At 56.1% G+C, this 11,029-nt stretch overlaps 1 protein-coding gene across 5 annotated transcripts; it reads right to left on the bottom strand.

Annotated features, from left to right (window-relative positions):
• Nucleotides 1-435: 435 nt before the first annotated feature.
• GRN (granulin precursor) lies at nucleotides 436-7,519 on the bottom strand. 5 transcript variants are annotated; one of them, XM_042916180.1, is made up of 13 exons: nucleotides 7,454-7,519; nucleotides 4,365-4,529; nucleotides 4,135-4,285; nucleotides 3,942-4,026; nucleotides 3,331-3,443; nucleotides 3,099-3,234; nucleotides 2,884-2,996; nucleotides 2,537-2,660; nucleotides 2,148-2,245; nucleotides 1,812-2,057; nucleotides 1,340-1,573; nucleotides 1,018-1,248; nucleotides 436-921 (listed from the first exon to the last, which is right to left on the bottom strand). In XM_042916180.1, exons 2-13 carry the CDS (start codon nucleotides 4,520-4,522, stop codon nucleotides 784-786), a joined length of 1,827 nt encoding a protein of 608 aa, XP_042772114.1. In that variant the 5' UTR covers nucleotides 4,523-4,529; nucleotides 7,454-7,519; the 3' UTR covers nucleotides 436-783. The 5 variants fall into 5 exon arrangements, with proteins under 5 accessions (XP_042772114.1, XP_042772111.1, XP_042772112.1 ...); XM_042916177.1 differs by lacking the exon at nucleotides 7,454-7,519 and having other exon boundaries at nucleotides 2,884-2,978; XM_042916178.1 differs by lacking the exon at nucleotides 7,454-7,519 and having other exon boundaries at nucleotides 4,135-4,260; nucleotides 4,385-4,529.
• Between the last annotated feature and the right edge of the window lie 3,510 nt (nucleotides 7,520-11,029).

Below are 11,029 nucleotides of genomic sequence, written 5' to 3'. Positions count from 1 at the left end.
CCGACCGGGAGGTGGGAGGGGTCCAGACTCCCATTGGGAGGTGCTGGGGAAGGAGGGCTGGGTGGGGGGAAGCAGTGCCTGTATAAACGTGGCTGTACATAGAAAGATCTATTGTGGGAAAGCAGGAGGGGCAACCGGCCTCAGCAGCTAGTGTGAGGGCTGGGAAGGGAGGGGGCCTTCTCTGTGGACCCCAGGGAGGGGAGGGGATGCTGCTTGCTGACTAGCCCACCTCTGGGCTACGAGGTCACAGGGCTGGTGGCGGGGGCGGCTCTGGGGACTAGGGGATAATGTGATGGGATTGCTGTGGGTAACGGCAAATATAAAACTGGTGAGATTAACTCCGTGTGGGTCTTTCTGTGGGGTTGGGGAACGTGGACAGGGGATGGGGGCCCTTGCTCATGGTGGCGCAGGCAGGGTGGCCAAAATCAGACACTATTAAGAAAGTGTACAAACTTTACTGCAGCGCGCGCACACGTACACACACACACACACACAGACACACACGCACAAACACACACCTGTGGATAGGGAAGAGCACCTGGCCACAGGGTTCATGGAAACTGGGGGAGGGGATGGCAGCTTGTAACATGGCTTTCGCCACAGCCCTCCTCGAGACAGGGAAGGCCTTAGATTGAGGCCCCACCTCCCATGATGGGCGGGGGACTCAGAATCGGGGAATCGGGAGAATCTGGTGGGGGAGAGGTGCTGGGGAGGCCTGAGCAGTGGGTACTCTCTGAGCAGGGTCCCGAGGGCTGCGGAGTGTCTTCAGTCCTCAGTCTCTCCTCACAGCAGCTGTCTCGGGGCTGGGTCCTTCAAGGGCATGTCCCAGCTCAGGCTCTTCCTGCGCAGACACTTGATTCCCTTGGCCCCACATCGGAAGCCAGCAGGGCAGCAGTGACGCTGATCTGCACAACAGATTCCCTGGACGGCCAGAGGGGGGAGTCAGACTTGGACACAGCAGGACCCAGCTCCCATGGATCCCCAGCCCCGTGGGGGCAGGAGGGGGCTGGCACTGACCTGGCGATAGGGACAGCAAGCCCAGCCCCCTCGGCTATCTGGGCAGCAGGTCTGGTTACTGTGGCAAAAGTGCCGGGCCCCACATTCCACGTTCCCCACACCCACGTGAGGGCCACGGGCCAGGCGGGCAGCAAGGTGGGCAGAGTCTGCCTCCTTCTCACAGGATCGGGCCTTCACGTTGCAGGTGTACCCAGCCGGACAGCAGTGCTGGCGGTCCTCACAGCACACGGCCTGGGAGGGACAGAGTGGCGTTAAAGGCTCTCCCCCACTCTCCCCAGGAGGGCTCCGCTCCCCTGTCCGAGGCAGGCGGGAGGGCACTCACGTGAGGCAACTGGCAGCAGGCCCAGCCCCCACTCAAGCTTGGGCAGCAGGTCTGCCCCACTGGGCAGCTGGTGTGCTGGTCACAGCCCATGTCTCTGCGGTGAGACAGGGAAGCCCGGCGGGCAGGCATCTTCTCCAATCCAGTCACCACCTTGTTCCCCCTCTGACACTGCCCCCCAGCCAAGCACGTGTAGCCATGGGGGCAGCAGTGCTGGTGGTCTGAGCAGCAGACAGCCTGTAGGGGGGTAAGGGGAGTGGCAGATAAGGATGGTCTAGGAAGCTACTATGTGGGACGGGAAGCCCCCTGCCTACCCGGACTCCCTCTCCTACTCCCAGCTCCTCCGGCTGGGACACAGTCTCCCAGAGCTGGTGTGCCACCTGCGGGCCAGACAGGCGACAGAAGAACAAAGCCAACAGGAGTCTACCCGCCCAGGCCAAGACACTGTCCCCCCTCTATCCCCCTGCCCACACACCTCTGGGGCAGGACAGCAGCCCCACTCCCCAGACGTGAGTCGACAGCAGGTATTGAAGGAGGGGCAGCTAGTGATGTTATCACAAGGGACATCGTTCTCCACGGCTTGGGGTTTCGGCAGGCGGAGGCGGGCCAGGGCCTGCACCATCCAGGGCACCTGCTGGGCCCCCTGTTCACAGGTACCCTTTGCTGTGTCACATTTGAAGCCAGCCGGGCAGCAGTGTACGTGGTCCTCACAGCACACGGCCTAGGGCAGATGGACAGGGGATGGTGGGCACCGGGGCCTAGCCGGCTGCCACCTTCTGCTCAGTCCAGCCCACCCACTACTCCTGGGTACCTGGGCAAAAGGGCAGCAGCCCCAGGCCCCCGACTGTAGGCGGCAGCAGGTGTAGCCGTCTGGGCAGCTCACCTCCATGTCACACTTCACCTCCTGCACTGTGACGAATGCAAGGAGAACAGGTCAGCAGTGGCGCTGGGAACCCTTGGGGTACCCAACCGCTTGCTGGCTCCGTAGCTAGAACCAGATGCCGAGGACGGGGAGTACATTTAGGATCACAGCAGTGATCCCAAGGCAATAGCCAGTGTGGAGGGAGAGGCCTGTACCCGCCCCGTGGCGCCCTGTGGCCGTCAGCCCCCCGCCCCCGTATCTGTTGCTGGAACGATTTGGTGGAGAGCTCCTGCGCGCATGGTGCGGGCGGAATGGGGTCTGTGGCCAGACTCTGGTACCTGCGTGCGCCGGCAGCTTGGTGAGGAGGTCTGTAGCGTTCTCCTTGGAGAGGCACTTGCTCTGGACCAAGTCACACACAGTGTCCTGGGGACAACAGTGCAGGTGGTCCGAGCAGCAGACGGCCTGGGTGGGGGTGGGAGAAGGTCTCTGTGACGTGGAGTCTCCGTCAGCTCGGGGAGCAGCCAGGAGACAGCGGACGCTGCCTCAGTCTCCCACTAGGGGGTGGCATGCGTCCTGAGCCGCCAGGCTCCCGACAGCCTGCCGGCCGGCCGGCCGGCCGGCCCCACCCCCTGGAGTGCTTAGGTGTCCAGGCCAGGTGGCCGGGGGCACACAGCCCCTCACTCACATTAGGTATTGGGCAGCAGCCATACTTCCCACTGGGCAGCTCACAGCAGGTAGAACCGTCAGGGCACTGGGACTGTGCATCGGGGCACAGGACCACTGGAGGGGGAGAGAGGCCTGTGGGCAGCCAAGGCGGTGGGGAACTTCTCCCCAGCTGGGAGCCAGATGAGGCCTCGCCCCACTTCCAGCCCCCAACCCGATGCTCTCCCGTCCCCTAACCTGCCCGGTTACTCCTCTGTGCAGGAATCTTCTTTGCCAGGGGGTGGGTCCCTGTGGCCGTGAGGCAGCGGGCATGAGCCAGGTCACAAGAGGTACCATGGGGACAGCAGTGCACCTTGTCTTCGCAGCAAGAAGCCTGACAAGAGATGGTTCTGATTCTGTCTTGGCTCCCTCCAGTCCCCTGCTCTGCCCCTACTGCTCCCCGCCGCCCCCCATCTTCCCAAGCCTGTACCTGGGGCATGGGGCAGCATCCCCAGGAGCCATCTAGCATAGTGCAGCACGTGGAGGAGTTGGGGCATTCGAACCGGCCATCAGGGCACTGGATGGCACCCAAGGGGTTGGCATCTGTGGACAGGATGACCCAGGATTCCGCCAACCCAGCCAGTGAAAGCCATTATCCCATCACTGAAGGAGTGGCTGGCACCAGGGCCTGCGGGCTCGGGGGGGTGGGGGGGGGGGAGGGGCGGGGACTAGGGGGCCGGCACTGGGGCTGGGTGTTCTCCCAGGCACTCCTAACCCACTCTCCTCACAAGCCACTCATTGCCTCAGCAACACGGCACAGGGCAGGGGCATCCACTGCCTGCGTTGGCCTTAAACCAGCCCAGCTTGGCGTCTCTCCACCCTCACAATGCCTGGCCCTGGGCCTGGAGGCTGGCATTGTCTCCTGCCCCTTCCTAGCCTAGGGTGCCCTTCTGTCCAGAGCAAAGGCGTTGCTTAGTACAGATGCCACAGGAATGAGGGCACAAGGTCAGGAATCAGGTCACCCAGATGGCTGGGTTCCTGGGCAGTCCAGCCTCCACAGACCACCCATCTGCCCACCCTCCACCTCCACCCCTGCCGCACCTGGTCTTCGGAAGCAGGACTGCCCGTCAGCACTGCAGTGGTAGCCCCGTGGGCAGCAGTGGCGGCCGTCACCGCACGACACAGCCTGCGGGACAGAGATGCCTGCATTGGCGAGGACTTTTTACCTGGGGTGAGTGGAGGAAACGTCTGTATGCAGACTTGAGCCCCTCTTTTGGGCTAAGAGCACCCTCACCTCTGGGAATGGGCAGCAGCTGGAGGTCCCCGAGATGGTGAGGAGGCAGGAGTAGCCAGGAGAGCAATGGGCATCTACCTGGCAGGGTCTGCCCAGACGCCTGCTCAGCGCTGTGGGCCCCTTGCCCTGGAAAGTGAGAGGAGGCGATAAACTGAAGGACCCAAGCTCGGCCCCCTCCTCTAGCCAAGCTAAGATGACCCTTTGGGAAATCCCAGGCCGCCAGCTCTCACCTGGGCAGAAGGGCACTCACCAGAACAGGACTGCAGCAGCTATAGCCGACTCCTCCTGGGTCCAGGCAGCAGGCCACAGGGCAGAACTGACCATCTGGGCACTGTGTTCCAGCTACCAGCCCTGCCACTAAGGCCACCCAGCTCACCAAAGTCCACATGGTCTGCCTGCAAAATACCAAGAGGCATCTGGCAACTGGCTTGAGCCCAGGTGACCCTTGATTCTGGGGCCAGTCCAGCCCCGACCAGATACTGCCTGAGCTTCTCCAACAATTCCTTATCCAGGAGGGAAAAAAAGATGTCGCCCTATATGTGTCCTGTGTATGTGTCACACGTGCACCAGCACACGTACAGCGATGAGCATGAATACCGATGCAGGTACATGTGTCAGCCTGTATCCCCTGGGGCACCCGGGTGGCTCAGTCAGTTGAGTGTCCGACTTTGGCTCAGGTCATGACATTGCAATTTGTGAGCTCGAGCCCTGCGTCGGGCTCCGTGCTGACAGCTCAGAGCCTGGAGCCTGCTTTGGATTCTGTGTCTCCCTCTCTCTCCGCCCCTCCCCCACTCACACTCTGTCTCTCTCAAAAATAAAAACATTAAAAAAACAAAACCTGTGTCCCCCAAACGTGGCCAGATGCCTCAGTCTCTGTGGGTAAGTGTGTAAAGATGTAGGTGTGTGGGGGCTTAGTCGGTAGGGCATACGACTCTTGATCTCAGAGATGCAGGTTCGAGCCCCATGTTGGCTGTAGAGATTACATAAAAAAATAAATAAAGTCTTAGGAAAAAAAAAGATGTAGGCATATGAAAGGAAAATTTGGGGATCTGATCTGTAGGGACATGGGTCACCTCCAGCGGGTGAGGAGGTGTCAGTAGTCATGGGAAGACTGAGCTGGGGAGCAAAGAGGGAGTCCCCCCTTGAAGAAAAGCAAGGGTTCCACTTCCCCAGCCAGACCCTCCAGATGCCTCCTTGTCTGATGCTGTGGTCACACCTGCGAAGGCCTGTTGGGGGCAAGGGAGGGGTGTCACATGATGACATGGGAAACCAATGAGTTGAGAAAGTTGTGAAACGGGAAGTGTGGTAGCCAGTGTAATGTGAGCTGCCTTCCCCAGAGGCCACACCTGCCCACTGACTGTCTCCACCCCACCCAGGGAAGGGGATGCACAGACTGGGCCACCTGTGTTCTAAGGGGCCACACAACACCACTGGACCCTTTGAGGCTCCTCAAACATACCACTTCCAACCCCTGCCTCTCCCCCTACCCCAAAGCCGAAACTCAGCAGTTTGTGGAGAGGACCCCATGTGCCCACCCAGCTGCAACAGTGGAAAAAAACGATCATCGATCTCTGCGGGGCCTTTCACTTCCTTAATGACTTTTCCCCAAGCTCAGCCAGCCCTGCTAGGTCAATGGGATGGGCCCAGGAGATGTTCCCCTGCCTAGAGGAGCAAAAACAGTAATGTTTGTTGCCCCTCTCGTGCACCAGTTACACTATATTATTTTCTTTCTTCTTTGAAACAACCATCCAAAGTAGTAATTATTTCCTTTACTTTTCAAAGGAGGAAACTGAGGCTCAGAGATGTTTAGTAACATGCCCATGTCATATATCAAGTCCTGGAGATGACAGGCTTTGATGGCTCCAAAGCATACTGGACCTGGGTTTGTTTCACAAAGTGGCACCATGGACAGTGCCCAGGAATGGACCCCCCCCCCCCACTCCCACCCCCAATCCCAGGAGACTAGAGGCCTGGGGTCCAAGCAGAGGAGGGAGACAAGCATTTTCTGAGCAGGAGGACAAGACAAAACAGAAACGACAAGTGCAGGGGCTGCCTGGATACTGCACTTGAGTGCCAGTCCTAGAATTGCCACCACTGATTGTGAGAGCCTCAAAAGTAGCTTCCTGCCTTTGGGCCTCAGCTTCCCCATGAGTCTGTGAGTGGACACTGCACGCTATGGGTGGCGAGGACTTACACTCGCCCAGTCACTGGCACCCTCTCTCCCTCACCTGGCTTTCCTCGGTGCCCCATTCCCAGTTCAAAGACCATTTCCAGGAGGCCATTGTCTGGCTGATCCTGGACGTTGGCCCCTTTCACCCTCTCACCAACACCTACAGCTCCCAGGCAAGGCATCCATAGCTGGTCCCACCTGCTTCCTGGGAGTCCAACCTCAACCCCTCATAGGCCGTCCCACTACCCTGGCTTAAGCCAAAAGGGGTGCTGTCTGCACAGATCTCAGACCATTGAACACCCTAGTGATTTATTTACACATACTTTCCGTCCTTGGTATCCTAAGGTTAGGGAATATAGCGAATGCTTCTAGTGAATACAAATGTACAGAGGCGCGTACACACTCAGGATCAGGGATGGGGGAAGAAGGGGCCTAACTCGTCTCAGTAGGGTTCTGAATGGCAGCCTCTCTCACCCCCAGCCCACAGTAGAGAGGGAGGACAGGAGCCTGCCTCTTCAAACCCCCAGCTCTGCCATCTTCCACTAGGTGGCAGCCCCCAACTCCGAGCGTCAGGAGAGAGATTCCCAAAAGGTGAGGGAACCCAACTGCGAGCGAGCAGGAAAAGTGGCCGAGAGAGGCGGAAGTTAGCTGGTTCCACCCCGCTCCAGAGGAAGTAAGGGAGAGTCAGACACAACCCAGGGGTTCGGTCACCATTCCCAAGTCCATGCTATCTTTGAAGGAACCAGGGTCTCCAGCCCACTCGCAGCCCTCTGAGCTCCCGGACCAGGGGCCGACGCCTCTCTCATTCCCAGGCGCCCAGGGGCCACCCACCAACACCACCACCAGCACCGGGACGCGGCCGGAGCCGGCTCAAGAATAGAGTGGCCCCAGCTTTGGGGGAAAGGGCTGCAGCTCCCGAGGATGCTGGAGAGGGAGAGAGCCCCATTCTCACGGGGGTCACTGCAGTCACTGCTTACTCCCACCCCCTAAAACTGTCTCCAGTGCATCGGAAATCCCCAAAGGAGTTTCTCTAAGCCAGTCTTCTCTTGCCTCCCGGCTGAAACTCTGGAGGAATCCCAAGCCTCTCGTCCGCTTGGCCGAACCTCTGGGAAGAAGCAAGCGAGAGATCTGCGCGGCCGCCCTCCTTACCTGCGACTCGCTCCGCGCTCTCTGGGTAGCCGCGGCCGGGAAGCTCCCGGACTAGGGCCTGGCAGCGCGATGGCCCGCCCACCTCAATTTCCATTGGCCAGGTGTCCTGAATGTCGGGCTTCTACTGGCTATTGGTCGATGTAGAGGCGGGGCCAGCCTGGAAAGCTGTGCTGCTTTCTTACTCAATTCTCTTTCCCCCCTCCCTACGTCTCTCTTCCCACCCTCCCCCACTTTTTGCGGGATCATGTGATTGGACAATCATGTGACGTCGGGGCCCGGCTCGGCAGGGTTACGGGCGCCTGGTAGAGTTTGCCCCAAGGTAGGACAGTGCCTGTCTGAAGACATTGACCAACAAGGGAGCTACCCCGTACACAGTGCGTTCAAGGACGTTTACGGGATGTCAGCTTCTGGATTAGGGACGTTTGTGCACCTGTTTCTATTCTGTTCAACAAACTCATTAATGCTGGGCAGCCAGGCCCCAAAGGAGTTGAAAGAGAGTCGGGAGGGCAAGGATAAACAGCTCTCAGTCCCCTTCCTTAGGGCGCCGGCAGCGGGGTGTGAGTGGGTGGAGAAGGTGAGACAGGCTCACGTTAGATCTAACGTAAAATGCAAAGTCGTGTGCCAGGTGTTGCAGATGTGTGTAGGGAAGAGGTGATAGGCTGGCTCTCGGCAGGAAGGAAAAGATTTAATTCCACCTTAAGGGCACCTTTTTGAGCTGAATCTGGGAGGATTTTAACTGGCAGGTGGGGAGGGGTTGGAGAAGTGCCTAGACAGGGGGGTGGGGGTGGGGTGGGGGGAGAGCTTTAGGAAACCAGATGGGAAGAGCAGCCTTGGGCAGGGATTAAATGCCAAGTTCAACGTTGTGGGCTCGAGATGCTGTTGGGTGCCTGGCACAAGGCTGGGCTGGGGGTGGGTGCATAGTAGAAATGGATTCCTTGTTTGAGTCAGCCCTGCCTTCCAGGAACTGACATGGCCCGTGAGGAGAGAAGTGTACCACACGGAACAGATTAGCCAGCAAAAAAAGCCAGGCGCCCAGTGCCAAAGGACCTGGCTCAGGCCGAGGCGGTTGATAGATGCACCAGGGGAGAGGAGAGGCCCAGAGAAAGCCTCGTTCCAGGCCTGGGAGGAAGGGCCATATTTGGTTATACAGAGTGGGGCACTGCAGGGTAAACAGCTTGAGCTGAGTGCGAGGCAGGAAGAGGGGACAAACAGCCCAACTTAGGGGTGGTGGCAGTCTGCAGTGGGGGAGTGGCAGGGTGGAGGGATTGTGTAGCAGCGGTGCTCAGCCTGGGGCTAGAGGTCTGGGGAACGATGGAGGCTCCTGCTGAGAATCAAGACTACTCTTTGCCTGCTCGTGGCCTTTGTGCAGTTTCCTCCCTGTATATCCTGAGGCAAAGGAGTATAGCTCACGCTTCCATTAACAAAGCGCGTGCACGCACACTTTTCATGAAATGTTAGGCTACTCAATAAATGAGCCTCTTAATCACAACTACACAGACCCATGTAAAAAATAAACGCGGGAGGAAAAAAAATAGAGTGATTGAAACGAGTCTCACGAAAAATATCCTTAAAGGAGCGATTTGCACACCAGGGACATTTGGCAGTGTGCGGAGATATTCTGGGTTGTTACAACAAGGGGGAGGTGCTCCTGGCATCTGGTAGGCGGAGGCCAGGGATGCTGCTAAACATCTTCTTTTTTTTTTTTTAAATTTTTTTTAACGTTTATTTGAGACAGAGACAGAGCATGAATGGGGGAGGGGCAGAGAGAGAGGGAGACACAGAATCGGAAGCAGGCTCCAGGCTCTGAGCCATCAACCCAGAGCCCGAAGCGGGGCTCGAACTCACGGACCGCGAGATCGTGACCTGAGCTGAAGTCGGACGCTTAACCGACTGAGCCACCCAGGCGCCCCTAAACATCTTCTAATGCAAAGGACGACACCCATCACAAAGATTATTCTGCCTGAAATATTAGTAGTGTTGAGGTTGAGAAGCCCTCTCAAAAGGATCATAAACCGTCTCCATGAAAGAGCTCAAAGTTTCCTTCACACAGCTTCTTTTGTCTTATTTTATATATGTATATGTATACATATATACACATACACATACACAAACACATACGTGGGGCTCTACAGCACCCTAAGATCAAGAGTTTCATGCTCTACCAACTAAGCCAGCCAGGTGCCCCATTTATTTCATATATTTTTAATAAATGTTACCCGACTTCCCAGAAACAGTAGATGAGAGAAATACCAGGGGATGTGTGCACGGAAGTTTCTAGAAGGAGTCACTTGGAGTTGAGCATGGATTAAAAGCATTCAACAGAAACAAAATGCAAAAGACAGACTGAAGGACTTAGAAGCTTAACATCCTGGAGACACTGGATGTAGGGGCAAACGGTCCTGGATAAGTCGGTGCGCCCTGTGGGTATCACTCTCAAAGGACAAGGTAATTAACAATCAACGTATGAGTCCAAGCTTTAGAAAAATCTGAATCACATGCAGTTATTTTGATTACTATGGCAAAGAAATGTGAAATATATTTACTATAAGCAAAATGCATTTACTTGTTAAAATGGATGCAGTGAAACCCCACTTGAGTGGATAGGGTACAGTTCCCCCCAAAACTGCAGAACATTTTTCACATTCTTCAAGAAATACTCCAGTGTCTTTAAGCCCTCCAATTTAGGAATCTCTCTCCCTCTGCTTTTTGCTTTTAAGGAGGGTGCATCATTTTTTGAACAGGGAAGACTGAAAAGAAGCAACTGAAAAGAAACTTCCAGAGTCACAAAGACATATGACATCAAAGGGTCCATCCCCATTTGTCCCATTCCCTGAGCCCTCCCAGGCCCCTTTGGCCAGACTTTGAGATTGTTAATTTTGATAAAATCAATTGAGGGGCGCCTGGGTGGCTCAGTCGGTTAAGCGTCCGACTTCAGCTCAGGTCACGATCTTGCGGTCCGTGAGTTCGAGCCCCGCGTCGGGCTCTGGGTTGATGGCTCAGAGCCTGGAGCCTGCTTCCGATTCTGTGTCTCCCTCTCTCTCTGACCCTCCCCCGTTCGTGCTCTGTCTCTCTCTGTCTCAAAAATAAATAAACTTAAAAAAAAATAAAATCAATTGACTGTAAATGCGAGGGTTTATTTGTGGACTCTCAATTCTATTCCATTGATCTATACATCTGACCTCATGCCAATACCACATTGTCTTGATTACTACAGTTTTGTAGCAAGTTTTGAAATTGGAAGAAGCGGGCGTCTTCCAGCTTCTTTTTCAAAATTGTTCTGGCTATTCTGGGTCCCTCAAATTTCTATGTGAATTTTAGAATCTGTTTCTGTTCTGACAGCTGAGATTTTGATAGGCAATGCACTGAATCTATAGGTCAATTTGGGCTGCATTGCCAACATAATATTTACTAAGTCTTCCCATTCATGAACATGGGATGGCTTTACATTCCCACTATAGATGCTACATAGTTTACTTAACCAGTCTCATTTAAGGGACCTTTGTGCGTTTCCATTTTTTTTTGCAGTGACAAATAATTATGCAATAAATGTGTGTGAACATGTTTCCGAGTGCTCGA

The sequence above is a fragment of the Panthera leo genome, chromosome E1, assembly GCF_018350215.1.
Source record: "Panthera leo isolate Ple1 chromosome E1, P.leo_Ple1_pat1.1, whole genome shotgun sequence".
NCBI classification, from domain to species: Eukaryota; Metazoa; Chordata; class Mammalia; order Carnivora; family Felidae; genus Panthera; species Panthera leo.
This window is presented reverse-complemented; position numbering and strand designations above follow the sequence as displayed.

Coding starts and splice junctions, on each gene's coding strand:
- GRN (XM_042916180.1), bottom strand. CDS start 4,522: ATGTGGACTTTGGTGAGCTGGGTGGCCTTAGTGGCAGGGCTGGTAGCT. Junction 3,444..3,941: donor GTCCTGCTTCCGAAGACCAG/GTGCGGCAGGGG, acceptor TCCTGTCCACAG/ATGCCAACCCCTTGGGTGCC. Junction 2,661..2,883: donor GCTGCTGCCCAATACCTAAT/GTGAGTGAGGGG, acceptor ACCCCCACCCAG/GCCGTCTGCTGCTCGGACCA.